At 38.8% G+C, this 16,828-nt stretch overlaps 1 protein-coding gene across 1 annotated transcript in view; it reads right to left on the reverse strand.

The window, feature by feature from the left end:
- Positions 1 to 16,828, reverse strand: part of LOC102219138 (opioid-binding protein/cell adhesion molecule-like) — a 151,302-nt gene that overhangs the window by 56,795 nt on the left and 77,679 nt on the right. Inside the window, exon 2 of the mRNA XM_005803528.2 lies at positions 14,066 to 14,301. Within this exon, the coding sequence (XP_005803585.1) occupies positions 14,066 to 14,301 (236 nt within the window). The remainder of the gene's footprint in view (positions 1 to 14,065; positions 14,302 to 16,828) is intronic.

The raw sequence follows: 16,828 nt of genomic DNA on the forward strand, positions 1-16,828 counted from the left end.
TCAGATCTTCTGCTTGAGGAAACTCCAAAGGTTCTCAATAGGGTTGAGGTCAGAGGTCACAGCATGAGTTTCTCCCCTTTTATGCCCATAGAACCAATGACACAGAGGTATTCCTTGCAGCATGAGATGGTGCATTGTCATGCATGAAGATGGTTTTGCTGCTGAAGGTACGGTTCTTCTTTTTGAACCATGAAAGAAAGTGATCAGTCAGAAAGTCCTTATATTTTGCTGAGGTCATTTTCATACCTTCAGGGACTCTGAAGGGGCCAACCAATGATTCTCTCCCCATGATCTCTGCCCATAAAATGACTCCACCACCTCCTTGCTGACATCACAGCAGTGTTGGGATGTGGTGGCCACATGGTGGCCACCCACTGCGGCCGTTTCTGCTTGTGAGCTCTGGTTAGGGGTGGCTGAATAGTAGGTTCATTCACCGCAAGCCTCTGGAGGATCCTCCACCTTGAGGTTCCAGAGGCTCCAGCAGCTTCAAATAACTGTTTGCTGCTTTGTAAAGGCATTTTAACAGCTGCTCTCTTAATCCGATGAATTTGTCTAACAGAAACCTTCCTCATTATGCCTTTATCTGCACAAACCCATCTTTGTTCTGAATCAGCCACAAATATCTTCGCAGTACAAGAACGCGTCAGTTTTCGTTAAATATCTAATGTTTTCATATCTTGTCATACGGCACTACACTATCTGATGATTTTCATCAGCAGAGATCCTTTCTCTTTCCCATATTGCTTGAAACCTGTGGCCTGCTTAATAATTTGGAACATCCTTCTAAAGTAGATTTCCTTTAATTGAGCTCAGCAGACAAACTAATCAACCAGCTCTCTGAAATTAATTATAATGATTCAAAGAGCCCTGACACACAATACCATCTATAAATTTAATAGCACAACAAAAAATGTAATCTTTATGACACTTAAATCCAACTAGCATAATAATTTGGAACGCGGTGTATGTGCTTCACATGTGCTTCTGTGCTGCATTTTTCACTGAGGTGTTCATTCCAAAGCAGCACTGAGGCGATGCTGAATGTTAAGATCCGCTATTCTCTTCTATTAAGAGAGCAAAGGTTCGAATAGTTTAGCTTCATCCTTCGGAGCAAAGCTAAACTAGGGAACATGGCCTAAGGGTCTCCAACTGTGTGTGTGCGTGTGTGTGAAGGAAAGAGAGAACAATTAAGGTGAAAAAGAGAGAGAGAGAGAGAGAGAGAGGACCAAGAAATCCCCAAAGCCTGCTTTTCATAAACTGCTCTGAATGCCAACATTTCTAACACACGTTACCTTTCAACCAGCAGCATATCAGACCACAGTAAGGAGCATTCACCAACATGTAAAAATGAAAGACGGTTAAATTGTCTTATTTAACTAACATACTTTTCATCCCAGACACTAGAAATCTGTATCTCTTAGTGTGAGCTGATGAAGCTCACTCAGGATGTTCGGGTAACCGGAAACAAAAACGAAAAAAGAATTGGATAGCAGTCAGTTCTGGATCAGCAGGCAAGCTGGCGCACATAGCTGATGGGCTCTAACAGAGCCACTGGGTACAAAAACCAAAGGGGAAAAAACCACTCATCGACGTTCAGACGTTTTAGAAAGTGGAATTGCAAAGGATTTTGGGTATCTCAATTTCAATTGTACGAACATACAACACGTGAGTTTATGCTCTCTTGTCCGGGTCTGTGTCCTGAGGGTAAAAGTGAAGGTTGTTTGCAGAGATCAGATTTGCGCAACATTTGTAACATTAGCAATGACTTCAAACAACGCTGGAAAATATGTTTTGATCAGTTTGTTTGAGGAAAATGGGGTTTTCCTCTAACCTTCCTTCCTTGTTTGAGGAAAATGGCAGCCAAACAAATGGTTGGCACAATATCTTTCCTCTGTTTTTCACTCACATATAACAGGCCCAGATCAGTACTATGCATATTTGCACTAATTAAACCTGGTCTTCTTCTGTAACAATATGTGGATAGTTACAATGACGCTCACTTGTCAGATTAAAAGTAGAATTCGGAAATAACACCCTTTAATGTCATCATGATTCTGACGTTAAATTAGATTGTTAAAGATCCATAAAAGTCCTTCAAGTGCAATACTCTCAACAGCAGTTTCCTGCATGAAAGGCAATTTTGATACAATGAATTTGTACCTTTTTTTTGTGGATAAGCATCTACAAAAGACAAATATTTCCGCTTATTGAATTGACAGAACTGCGACAGACTGGCGACCTGTCCAGGGTGAACCCCGCCTCTCGCCCGGAACGTTAGCTGGTGATAGACACCAGCACCTCCCGACCCCTCTAGGGACAAGGGTGTTAGAAAATTAATGGATGGATGGAGATTGACAGAACAAATTGTGAATCTCCATGAATCTGTTATCAGATGCAAGACAGTACGTCATCTGTTCACAGATTACATTACGTTGCAAGAATAAACATGACTGCGTATTTAATTTGACTATTTTTAAATTTATATCAGACGGTTGAAAATGCAAAGCTATAGTAAAGTAAAAAGAACAACAGGAAGATGTTGCCATTTTGGATTTTCTAATCCACGTTGAAGCTGTAAAGGTTTCCTAAAGTTTGAAGCAGAAGGAGCAGAGAAGAAGATACGACAGCATCATTGTTCTGATGCTGTCAGAAAATGTGACACTACTCATCTGATCAAAGTCAATTATCTGTGCCAGTTAGCAAAGCTAAACACTCATTGAACGCTCAATTAGAAACACCTGAACTCCTGCTTAATCATGCAGTTTCAGCAAAGTGGCCAGTAGGGTGACAGTAGTTTAATGCATAAACTCCTGGAGATCACTATCCGGTGATTAAAATGGAGGAAAATATGATGTCAATTACTATGATTGGGACTGGTGGCAGAAGACTCCAATTGTTGGCATCTGAAAATTTAAGTTGGGATCTTCTTGGTATTATCATTCAAAACAAGTTTTGTAAATAAAGAAAACAATATGTGGCCACAGAGGAGTTTTCCGCCAAAACACCCCTCAAAAATCCCTAGAGTAATTTCACACGTTTACAAGAAAAAATTGGGGACAGTGTCTGCTGTCAAAATTGCTAACTCCATATGAATAAAGTATTAAAGCTTCTCATGCTGTAAAGTCAGCAACTTCTAAGAAAAAAACTCTCAATCTGAAAAAAGTCTTCCTGATTTTAAATATAGACTCTTGCAACAAATAATGCTAAACGGTTTCCACAATTCACCTGTTTTGGGAAGCCTATGATTCTGAAAATTGGTTCTTAGGTTTCCTTTTGTCGGAATTTTTTTCCGAGCGTTGCATCTTTCACTGAATTTGTTGGAAAAATTTCAAGCTGAATCAGTTGAAAATATTGGTAACACTTTATTTGACAGGTTGTGAATAAGACTGTCATGACACATTACTGATTAAACTTTAAAAATTATGCAGCTTTATGTTATTAAAGCTACAGTTTAACCAGTAATACTTTTATAACAAATATATGATTTCTTGGTTAGTGTCAAGTTGTCATAACGAAGACATTTTGAATAATGTCAGCTTTGTATTAAAAGTGTCATAATTTACTGAATGAAACTTTATGACAACAGTCATAAATATTCATGAAGACTTACTCATGTTCATGACAGGTGTTGTGTCATGTTTATGACGGTGTCATGACAGTCTTATTCACAACCTGTCAAAGAAAGTGTTACCAAATTTTTTTTCCACTTGATATTATTTCTTACAGCAGAATGATGCTTTTCAGTTGTTTTAATAACAGCCTGACAACTGATCTAAGATGATCAGTTGCTTGTCTAATCTCATTGCGGATGTCTTTCCATATTGACGTTGTGTTAACACACCCGAATGCTGCTGACCAGCAAAGATGTACATCCTTGTGACCTCCTTGTGCCTTAAAATTGGTCAAAAAAACTGACCAAAACAACAAATCTGTCGTGGCTTAACAGATTTCTCTGTTAAACCACAAAAGCTGGTCTGAAGGGAGAAAACATGCGGCAAAGATCATCAGGCTGGGAATCGAACCTGCAACAGCCACGTCTAGGACTAAGAACTCCTTGTGTAGGTTGTGCTCTACCCCTGCGCCACCACAGAACCCCGATCGCTACAGGGTCTCTCCTTACGTCATGACGCATGACGTAGGATACGAACGCGTCATTGAACTTTATTCTTTCATGTATAGTCAAAGTAAAAGTTCCTTTAAGTCAAACATGTGTAACATTTAAGTTAATTCAGCACAAAAAAGTAACTTGTCATCACCGAATCAAAAATAATTAAGTGAGATTAATGTAAATAGGTCCATAATATGAACTACAGCCCAAAAACACTTTTTCGAGTGAAGATCGGCATCATACACTCATCAAGTCGAGCCTGATTTTAGAAGAACTTCATTGCATTTCCACATAGTATCGGATTTGCTCCTGGGGACAGCCTCAGGGTCACTAATGATTTGTTTACTTGTGTTACATTGCATAAAAGGTCAAACACACGATCCTTCATGTAACTCAAGCTTCTGAATGTAAAAATAACCCCACTATTCAAACTGAAATAGTAGCTTTCCTCCTGAAATGCAGAGACTGACTTGAATGGTGAAATAAATCAATAGGCTATGACGTGCATTAAGATATTTCTATAATGATTTTAGCTGTCCACAGTCTTTCACATGCACATGTATTTTATTTCCACATTGGATCAATATTCCAAACATAAGAAAAACAACAACACATTTTTAATATTTAAATGTCAAAGGCTAAACAGCTTGATTTTGACTGGATGGCTGCAAATCTGAACAACCACACTTCAGTGTAAAGGTTCTGATGATAATGTCGTATAAACAGGATGTTTTCTGCTGCCTTTTCAGCCATCTAATTAAGGTAATTCCCTAGAATCTACCAAATTCTCCTATAAAGATAGGTGTCTCTCAGTTTCCAGCCTTGCTGCAGAGAAGCAACCACAACCAGCATTGTAAGTTTTGGGCAAATAGTTTATATTGTTTTTTTTTTTTTTTTTTCCTGTATGGAGAGTTACACACATCCCTGCATGTCCAGTCTAAATGAAAGCATTCGATTTGCCGCTCCATCACTGTTCCAACCATCAACTACGGCCAGGAGATTCGGATCGGGACCAAAATAGAGAAATCCTCCAGACAAACATCTAAAAGGATGTCTACATGAAGCAGCTGAAGGCCTGGGGGCAGGTCAGAGTAGAGATGCTGCTCCTCCTCATCGGAAGATGACAGCTGAAGTAGTTCAGACATCTGTGCCTTCTGAACACATTCCATTAGAGGTTTTCTGGCCATCTCCCACTGGTAGGTCACTTTCTGACAGAACGGACCTCACTACAGGCACTACACAGCACTGAACCAGCTTGTGACTGGTCAGAGTTGCAGAATGCCTCTAATAAGAGGAGTCTGGGTTTCGTTCTTAAATCTGTGCCACCTGACATTAGATAGGTAGAAAACAGCGGATGCAAGGTTCCAGGTCTATAATCTTGTCATCAGCTCTAACTTGTAGAAATAAGACAAAATAAAACAGAACCTAAAGGATATGGCCCTGGTAACACAGTTAATGTTACATATTTAAAGCACAAAGGCCCTCAGGGAGCGGGTGTATGTTTTAGCAAGAGCATAAAGTCACTGTAGAGTCCTGTAGGAACAATTAGCATCAGTTCAGGGGCAAAGAACAACCTGTTAAGAAAATCCCTAACAGACGATTGGTGAGACATGATGTTAGAAAAGACACACTCGGCAACAAACAGTAAGTTCTTTGGTGTATCTCAGTTTGGGAGCTTTTTAAACAAATAATCAAACACACACACACACACACACACACACACACACAAAAAAAAAGGACAAATATTGTATTGTGTCTCAGCTGTAAAACTAAAATATCTAAAAGTGTGTCAGTGATGTGGCTTCTAGCAAATTGTGGTTTGCTGCAGCACAAAATCTTTAGGCTTCAAGTTAAACACAGACTCAGTTAAAACAAGAGATGACATAGGACTGAGTTATAACTCAAAGGTTGTGGGTGACACTTACTGCTTCTGCAGAATAAAGGATAAGCTAACAAGTCAGCTGCAAACAGGGAAACAATCAAATGGAATAGATGTATAATTGATCATACAGTTAAAACATTTTCTGGATTATTCATCTTTCAAAGAATACCAGTGTTACTAGAAGATCCTCAGTTCAAATCTCAACTGAGTCTTTCATGTTAGTAGTACATACTGTATATCTGTTCTCAATTTTCATTGGCAGGTTTTCTCCCGTTGTCTGTATTTTAGTTGCATTGATGTTTCTCATATGCCCAATGCATTATTGCCGTGCAGATACTTCGGAAAACTTGAAGTACACCAGGAAAGCTATCATTTTAAAATTCATAAAATTCAATAACTGGGATGTAATCCACACTGGAAAATGACTTTCCTGTCCAACACAGAATTTACATATTCAGAGAGACAGTGATTATATGGTTCAGCCAAAGTCACACAGAGAGGAACTTAACCCGCACAGAACTAAAGTAGTTTTATTTGGGATTATAAGAAAACTGTCTTGATGCTGTTTCACTTCCTTAGGGGTTTGTTTGTACTTAGGCACTGTGGTATATATTACAAAGAGCTCGAAGATATTATTCTTTCTACTGGTGTGTTTTCTTCTGTGGAGTTGTAATGGAAGCAGACGTCCCGCACAGCTGGGGGATATTAGCTGACAAGGTCATTGGGCTGATTAATGTCGTCTTTACAGTCTCTCCTCAACACACTCAGCACAAACCTCCACTTTCAGATTCCAGAGAGCTGAGGAGCCACAGGATCGAAAGGTCCTACTAATATCCCCAAAGGATTCACTGATCCGTCTTTGCCAAAAAGATATCAGCATACCATTTACTGCTTTATTGGTAACACCAGGGTATAGCATAATCTCTGCCATTTTCTCACAAAACAGTGGTACTTCCCCCAGTTTACCGAGTGAGTTCAGCTGTGTATGAACATTCTTATTTCATCATGATGAAGAGCAGTGCATGTAAAATGACCCCACGCGAGTATAAAAGACCGCCAGCATGGGTCCTTGCTGGGTTCTTTCACCGGATCGCTGTCCCTCCACTTTTATAAACAGAGCAAATATGACACTGATATCGCAAACAGCAAGCTTGCATGAGCACTGCCATTATGTTTACAGACGTAACTTGAAGTGTCTTTGTACAAACTGACATACACAAGTTAATAGAAGAAAAATTTGAACTAGGAATAAAGGGGACAAAATAGCAAACACTCTTCATTTTGACACTTAATCCAAAATGCTGTCAAAAAAATAGGTTACCAATTCTTTTTAATTGAATTTGGACACAATCTTATTTTTATATTTTTGAAAAGGTAATTTAATTGCAAGTAAATACAAAGAAGACCTTATTTTACTTCTTAAATTTAAACTTTGTAATATCTAGTCCTACTCCAATAAAGATGGTCCTTGTAGAAGTGTACCACCTCTGACATAATCTGTCTGAGGACATTTTAGACCACTCCACACATTTTAAGGGTTTTTCTGGTTTTAAGGGGTTAAATGGGGCAAGCCTTTAGTAAAACTCTGAGTGAAAATGTTTTAATCAAGTGCAGAAGTACAGCTTTACCCTTTAAGGACAAACAGACTTCAGACAAGCAAAAAGAGATGATATGTGCCATGCATGTAGTGAAATTGATTAAACAGAATAAAACACTTTTCACCTCAGAAAGAGTTCTGTTTTCTCAAAAACACTAAACCTACTTTTATGCATTTCTCAGATAGGATCTAAAAGAAGTCATGTACTTTTCCCAGATCAGACTCGGGTCTTCCATGGTCAATTGATTGTTCTTGTACTGTAATTTGTTGCAGGCAGCAGTAGAACAGCAAATATGAGACAAATGCTGATGCAAGACTACAGTAAGATACGCAGTGCAGCTTTTGCAACTTATATTCTACACCCTGCGTGTTTCATAGAACAGGTAGTGAAGACTATGCTTAGACTTGTATATACTGTATGTACAGTATATACACACACACACACACACACACACATGCATACCGTATAGTATTCAAACTCTATAATTTAGAATATGTCAGACTTTTGTTGCTTTCTTTTACCCTAAAACTGAATAAGGAAGATGAATTGCACTAGACTAAAATGATGGTCAAACATTTTGGCATTTAATCAATGTTGTATTTTGAGGCATTAATATTTTTTGTTCAGGTCACAATAACATATAAGACCAATTACCGCATTGTACATTAAAAAGGAGATTTATGGAATTTCTCTTGACAGTCAATATTTAAACTATTGACCCTTCTTTGTAACTACAGCAAGGTAGTTTCGCACAATACATGGATGTAAACATCCAGATTTTATTCCTAACTTTTGCAGTAACACCCCATAAATGTACTTTATCAGAACATGTGGACCACACAGAAGTCGTGATTACAATCCCTCTTTTCTTCTTCAAACACTGACTTTTCAAATAATTGTGGAATGCTATTTACTTAAGGTTCCATGTGGATACGCTCTCACCCATTTGCTGCGTGCTGAACTAACTGTGCAATATTGAATATACTGAAGTTTTTCTTGCTTCAGCTGAACTTCTCATCATGGCTTTATTGATTGGTCTTAGCTATATTTTTCTCACGTGTAAGACCATTCAGATGAATACCAGTGACAGACGGATCCTTTTGTTTCTTTTAATATATTGATTTAAACAGTCATGTTTAGCAGTGCAAGATTTCAGGAGATTAAGTTGTTTTTCATAAGACGTTTTTCTTCACTGATTTGTTTTAAAGATTGTACGATTGTGTGAATGGTGCATAAGCAATCCAAGTGTTTTGATGGAGATTTAACCTTTGATTAGTACCTCCATTTTGGCTTTGAACTACTATCAGTTAATGAATATATATTGTATTCCTCAAGCTTTAAAAGGGTAGCAATACAAAGTTCTGTTTAAAGTTTGTGGATGATGTTTGGATGAGATCTGTTTTGTTAAATCCAACAGTGGACATCACCCTGAACACACCATGTTGAGGGTGAAACATGGCCGTGGCAGCAGGTCCTTTGTTTCAGAAGAGAGTGAACCTGATCAAATATGATGGAAAGATGGATGAAACTAAATTCTCAACAATCCTAGAATTAAGCTATTGAACGGGCGCGAACCACCCGAAACTGGGGAAGGACAATGACTGTAATCATAGAACCAGAACTACAAAGAAATGCTTTCAGTCGGTTTTCTTTTCTGTCTAGCTCTATAGCTCATCACAGTCTATCAAGTGTGGAACCTACTGACGACAGTTACTGTGCACATCCACTCAATGCTGAGAATATAATACATTTGCTTAAATTGAAAAAAAGTTAATCCTGCTTTTATCCAATGTTGAGTTGTATCGAAGAAAGCAATCTCATTTTCTGCTGATCAGAATCAGGACTTCCATGAACACTTGATCATTAATCTACTGTAATGTGTCGCTGGGAGCAGTGAGAGGAATAGCAAATGAGTTGCATGTGTCGCCATTATAACATGAATATTATACCCAGAATACAAAATTATTTAAAGGAAACTGTAGTTCTGAGCAACACTTAGATTTGTGTTTTATGAAATAGGACATGCTTCCGAAGATCTCTCATTTATTCAAGGATGTTTGATGTCATAAATAAAAGTAAGCAAGCAAACTAAACTGAAAGCTCCAAATTGATGTTGGTTTTTTGATCAGATCTAATGACCGATGTTGTCTTGATACATAACTAAGAATGATTTTAAAAAAAGTCGAGGCCCGACAGCAGAGCACCACAAGCGCCAAGAGGCAGAGTGGAAGGCGACCCCAAAGGTAGAGACGGCCTGGTTTAAATGTTCTGTTCTCCAAATTACCAGATCAGCAACACCTGTAAAGGGGAGGAGCACAAAGGCAGACGACAAAAACACCTGCAACCCAGCCAATGAGGCTCAGAGCCGTAACAGACACTGCAAGGCGAAATGAATGCTCTGCAAGTTTTTGTACAATTTGAATATAGGAAAAGACCCCTTTAGCTCTGAACCAAAACAAAAACCCTCATATTGCCCAGTGAGGTTTGACAGAAACCTCAAAGCAAAAATCATCTGCTGCCTCTGATGGTGTGCCTTTTATGCACCAATTTTGAACAATCTCTGAAGATATGTTAAGTCCTGTTCTAATCAACTTAATTTATTGAAATAATAATTATGTAATAAGGTCAATTGCTATGTAAAGCTTCCTTTTCTGTAGCTTGGAAAGTCATGTTTAAAGAAAGTAAGTTGTGGATAACCAGCAAGCACATTGTTGAACTCAGGTAAGTTGGACACAGACTTTCAGTTTCTTTTAGTTCAACTCCTGAGGATAAACAAAAGCCCTTGTGAGGTTCTAATGGAGACATCCTGACAACTCTTCTCAGCACAAAGGACATACATAAATCATCAACTAATCAAGGATTATTTTCTGGTGTACTCATTTGCCTAAATAATGCAAGCAAAAGGGGTTACAAGCATTAGGTTGATTCAGGTTAACCTCAGCTAAATCAAACTTGGACTCCATACTGGATCGGTCCAGTCTTGACTGCAAGGTAGTGATAGGCAAGATAATAGCTACACAGCATGTCCAGCTACAAACAGAATATAAGCATGATCGGATTGAAATAACTTTTTTTGTAAAGTGCCTTGAGATGAATTGAGTGAGATGAGTTGTGAATTGGCACCAAATAAAAAAACTGAACTGAAATTGAACTGAGACTGATGGTGAGGAAGATAAAGACAAAAGCAAAGCTGAGGACCAGGTGGTGGAAACTGAAAATGTTGAAGGATTTTCAGGGATCAATGGAGACAGGCTCTTGGTGGTGACTCCCAGAGGAGTGAATGGCTACAGATAATGTGATAAGGGAGACATGCAGGAGGGTGTTTGTTCTGTCATCTGGGAGTAAATGATGCAGCGGATGGTGAAGGTAGAGGTGACAAAGGGTGTATGATGACCTGCATACCAGGTTGGACAGGAAGGAGGGAAAGAATGATTAGTACAGGTTGGCAAAGCAGAGAAATAGAGATGGAAAGGGTGTTCAGCCGGTAAGGGTGATTAAGGACAGGGAGGGAAATGTACTGACAAGTCCCAAGTTAATGATGGAAAGATGGAAAGAGTACTTTGAAGAGCTGATGAATGAGGGAAATGAGAAAGAATGCAGAGTAGAATAGGTGGCTGTTGTGGATCAGGATGTAGCTGAGATTAGTAAGGATGAAGCGAGGGAAAGGCACTTGGTCCAGACAATAAACCCGTGGGAATGTTTTAGGAGAGGTGGCGGCAGAGGTTTTTACTGGGTTGTTCAACGAGATCTTGACGAGTGAAAAGACGCCTGAGAAGTGTTTTAGTGCCAAATTTTAGGAACAAGGGAGAAGAATTGAGTCAACCGCGGACAAAACAAAACTAATGAGTCATACGATGACGCGGTGAAAAAAGAGCAGTACAAGCTAGGCTTAAGTCAGAATGGTTATGGTTTCATGCCAAGATGCAAATTTTGTTTGTATGATGCTGATGGAAAAGTACAGAGACGGCCAGAAGGAACTGGATTGTTCCTTTGTAGATTTAGAGAAAGTGTATGAAAGCAGTGGTATGGCAGCAGGAAGTCTGGAGAGGTAATGGCCCAGGGTATGTATAAGAGCTGTGAGACAGCAGTGAGGTGTGCTGTAGGAGAGACAGAGGAGTGCAAAGTGGAAGTGGGACTGAATGAAGGATCGATTCAATCGGTCCATTCTCTGACAAATAGACAGCTGTATAGAGAGGGTGATTACTTGTAGTGACCCTCAATAGGCAGAATAGGGTTTGCATCTAGCCCTTAAGTCACACATTTTTTGTTTCAACACTGTGTGTGGTATCCACATTTCCATATTGACACATTGTGGACTTGAATCCACTGTGTTTCCCCAATAATGATAAGACCGCTAGATGTCAGCAACAGCAACAGGGGACTTTCATCTTCCATGTAACATCAGCCTGTCACAGTGTCACTCAGATATTATGGCTGCAGCACCAGCGCCACGGTTTTACTTTCACTTTCAGAAGCAGTTTGCTGCCTCCTCTGCAGAAGGACCCTAAATTAGAAGAAAATGGCATATTCCAAATTTGCTGCAAAAATAAAAGATTGACAACATTTTAAGCACCAGCGCTTGTGTTCTTAAAGTGCCTGAAAACCGTGGCTTAGAAAAATGTTTCCAAGTTGAAAAAGAATCATGTCAGAAAGGACAGACATTTTGTCAAATTTCAATATGAGAACAAAAATAATCATACAAAGATTGCAGGCAGGGTTCTTGTTTCATCTGTGACACAACTGACATGTTGATATCTTTGTTCACTCTGTGGAGGGTTTGATTGTTTTAGTCAAACTAAAAGGCACCTTTAAAGTTATTTAAAGGTTTTAGTTACTTTGAATATATCTGCATTTTGCCGTGTGGATTGATGGACTATGATACAGAGCTGTCCAATAATTTAGAATATTGTTGAAATATTATTTTTGGAACTTCATCACTGTGTGTTTGCTTTTATGTGTGTTAATTGTGGCGATTTGGGTTTAATAAAACGTATGTTTCCAAGTGTCCACAAATAGAAATTTTGAAGGGTCAAAAAGACATTTTTAGTCAAAGAAAAGCTCAAGACTTGCACTTGAGTGTAAATGTTGAAGAGGCTATAAAGCAAAACCCACGAAAAAAGGAACCAAAACCTTCTGCCCTGTAAGAATTAGGGGGTAAAGAAAATGAAAGGTCAAGCAGTGCCAAAAAAACCAAAAGACAAAAGTCTTGTCTTGTGTTCCATAATCTGTACCCTTAGAGCCTCTTCAGTTTGTAATTTTCTGTTTTAAAGAACCAGGAAAAAGCATTTGCCATTTTTCTTTTTTTTGTTTACTGTCAGCTGAGTTATGCATGTGTTGTGTGTTCTGTAATACTCCAATAGTTAATATTGTGATGACAATAAGTAGCGTAATCAAAACATGGATTTGCTGTGAGCATCTAATATCTAACTAGCTAATGTAACAATAGTGTTATTGTAAAATCCTATAGTACTAGTGCTTTCACATAGAGCACTTTAGCAGAAATATTTGTTTACACTGTAATATGAGTTATGAGAGAACAGTTCCAGGATTTTGACGTTCACACACTCTCACATGCACCAATGAATAGTTAAAAAGCAAATTTTCTTCGGCAAAAACTGTACGCATTTAGCACTTGGTTCTGTTTTAAATTGTGTTATCTCCAGATCTGTTTGTGAGGCTGGAGTGGAGCAGATTGTACAAGCCTTCACGGTTAGCGAACATGGATAGATAGAAAAACGGCAAATTACATTTTCTGAATAAATAATATTTTGCGAGAGACTTGGCTAAGATTTGATTTGATTAAAGCCAGGGCCTAACGCCTCGGGGTTATTCGTTTCAACATATTTTGATAACGTTGTTAATTAATGTTGGCCAGTGGTAATTAAGGTTATAATTTAATGAGAGAAAAAAATTCTTAATAAGATAATTTTATTGAGTTCCATTGAACACGTTTTACTTGAGTTGGTTTCTCTGCAGATTACACAATCATAAACAGGGGAATCTTTATCTACTTAGGAATGTAGACAGCTCAGTTCTGATGTTGATCATTCTCATTTTGATTCTCCATCAGATATCTCTACCAGCTAATGTAGTAATTATGTTTGATCTTTCATTAAATGTCTTCTGGTGTAGCCACAGGGTTTGGACTTTTCATAAAAATCCTTGATTACAGAGCTCAATGGCTGTAGAAAGTGTGGCTTAAACTGATTTCATCATCAAGATGATGAAATAATCTTTTTTATTGTACAACACCCACTATTAATATTGACAGGGAATTTAAAATGAAATTGCGAATGAATGTCAGTTTCACCATCAGGTTTGATACTCTTTAAAAATCACCTAATCACACCCTCCAAAGCTTTCCCCTTTGATTTTTAGCCTGACAGTGAACACCCAAGGGGACAACAGATTGACATCTGGCAGCTGAAAGGAATCCCTGACAAAGCTGCAGCAGCTGTATGCAATCCAACGACTTACCTTGAACAATGAGATGCACTTTTGTGGATTTTGGTTTCTTGTTGGTGAGGATGGAACAGACGTAAGGTCCCTCGTCGTGAATGTTAACATTTTGGATCTGAATGCTGTACTCTGTGATGGCAGTGTTTTCCATCAGGATGACACGAGGATCCAAAGACCACTTCTCGGTCCCCGCAAACAGAATGGTGGTGCGGTTGAGCCAAGCCACTCGAGAGACTTTGCTATCGACGCTGCATCTGGATGGCAGAAAGAACGATAAAAACTATTAGCATTTTACGCAGTAATCTGCTGTAGAAACCATTGCATTGCAAAACTAATTACAGGAGTAGCAGTCTTTTATTAGATGTTGTAAACAGTCGAGCCGAAAATGTCAACAAGGTCAAGGCTGCAAATTGGTAGTTTTGCCCAACGAATTGCAGCAAACCCCACCGACAGGTCCGGGTGAAAACAAGGGCATCTAACAAGGGATCAAAGATCATGACCAAATGGATAACATCACCCAATTAATTTATTTATGCATAGCAATATCGATCAGCCATTGCACACACTAAATTGAACTCATTGCCTTTTGTCACTGATTCTGTTCGTAACCTTCATGGACAGAATTTCTAGGCGGGAGCCAAGGTGTGTAGGGGATCTATTTTGGTGCCCTCAGAATCAGATCTCTGTTTTTTTTTTTTTTTGTAAATGATGTGGTTCTGTTGGCATCATCAGAACGTGATCTCCAGCTTTCACCGGAGCAGTTGTGAAAGCTGCAGAATAGAAGAGTAGAGTTCAAGTTGTGAAAGCTGAGTGTGAAGTAGATTGTGATGACAACCAGCACCTCCAAGAAAAACCACGGTTTGAGACGGAAGAGAGTAAAGTGCGCTTTGAGTTCTGGAAAAATGAAGTGGGAGACAGACAGGTGGGTGATGTACCGCGCTGTCATGGTGAAGAGAGAGCTGAGCCAGAAGGTGAAGCTCTCGATTTACCAGTCGATCTATGGTCCCCACACTCATCTAAAGCTAGAAACTGTCTAAGAAGAAGTTAAAACAGCAACAACCAAATCAGCTGAAAACGTATTTCTTTTTGACCATAATGCTTTAACCATTGTGCCTTAAAAGCTGTCCAAGCATTCTCATAATTTTTCATAACCGCTAATAAAATTTGCAGTACTGTGCCAAATAAGAGTCTGCCAAAACTTGAGCCGCCTTCGCTGGAAATGACCCTAGTCTAGTAGAACAGTATTACTTGGCGCTTGGCAGCTATTTCTGTCTTGAGTATCACAACAACAGAAAGTCTTGTAGTGCTGTAGTGACTGGTGGACGGAACAAGTGCTGAAATCCCAAGAAAGATGTAGAGCCTGTGTGAACTCCTAACCCTATTTAAGGTACTACTTTATAGGAATTGCTTTTTCTTGCACACTAAGCTGTATTTGATCCAACAAACCTACAACACATCGCATCCAACATACAGCAACCACAACATTTTAAATTCGATAAAAAACTCAAAATAAAAAAAAATGTAGCTAGTGAGTAGTTTTCCAAAAAGAAATGATCAATATGTTACAGCAAATGTTAGTAAGGTCTACTCTTTCACAGTTAAGTGGTTACAAAATTTGCTAAAGCTGGTTATTGATCTGGTCAAAGCTAAAAACAGATAAACAATCATTGCCATCAGCATAGTTAGGATAAATTGTATTCAACCGCAACATGTGTGTTAGATGGAGGCACAGGAGTGTAAAACAACATCATGGGGAAATAAATGAATCAAGTCAAATATCAGGAAGTGAATTATGAACTGGATCCATTTTCCAGATGCCTCACAGTCCCACGCTCAACCGTTCAAACAATTACACACAACACCGCATATTAAAGAAACATTTGTAAACTTTTACAATTGTGGAAATTGACATAATGTCTTAAAATAAACCTTGAAATAATTCAATTTAACATTCCCCCCTGGTATTGTAAGATTTAGAAACCTACGCTTCAATTATGTGCTCTACCCTTTTTCTTCCGTGTAAATAATCCTTACACTTTACTGATGTTAAACTCCTAATTTCTCTTGAGTAGAATGTTTTCTCTTCTCTTTCCGCTTCTGCGATGGTACGGTGCCAGGCTGTGATTTCTGCTTCTGGCCAACAACGCTGATAATTGAGGGGAAAAAAAAAAGATAGAAAAGAAGACAAACTCACTGTGAAAGAAGCAGTAAAGGGGCATTATTTATTACAGTAATGGTTTCTGCGCAGCTCACAGACGAGCCTCACACAGCTAGCAGTGTTTGCTAACCCCAGACACTGTTCCTTGTTAATAGCGTTAAACAAGAAATCATAGATTCACAGATTAGCACGTCCCTGCTGAATTGAAGGGGTGAGTGTGTGTGTGTGTGTGTGTGTGTGTGTGTGTGTGTGTGTGTGTGTGTGTGTGTGTGTGTGTGTAATAATGTGTGAGAAGAATGTCATGAACAAGGCTAAGAGAGACTATGAGCAACGAGAGTGTCAGCAACAACATGACTAAAAGGGTATTGGACAGAATAGAAAACGTCAAATGTAGCAGCAGATAATATAGTTAGATATATTAATTATATAACTACAACCGTATTTAATTATTTAGTCATTACTTTGTATTAGTATTTCAAGCTGACAAATTGTGCTGATGTGGTGCTATGTACGCTGAAATTGAACTATTAAGATACCTCACAGAAACCAGCAGGAGGTGTGTATGTGACGGGAGGTAACACATCTCATTAGTGTTCAACGGTGGGAGGAAAAAAAGCAGGGTG

Source organism: Xiphophorus maculatus, chromosome 11 (genome assembly GCF_002775205.1).
Source record: "Xiphophorus maculatus strain JP 163 A chromosome 11, X_maculatus-5.0-male, whole genome shotgun sequence".
Taxonomy (NCBI): Eukaryota; Metazoa; Chordata; class Actinopteri; order Cyprinodontiformes; family Poeciliidae; genus Xiphophorus; species Xiphophorus maculatus.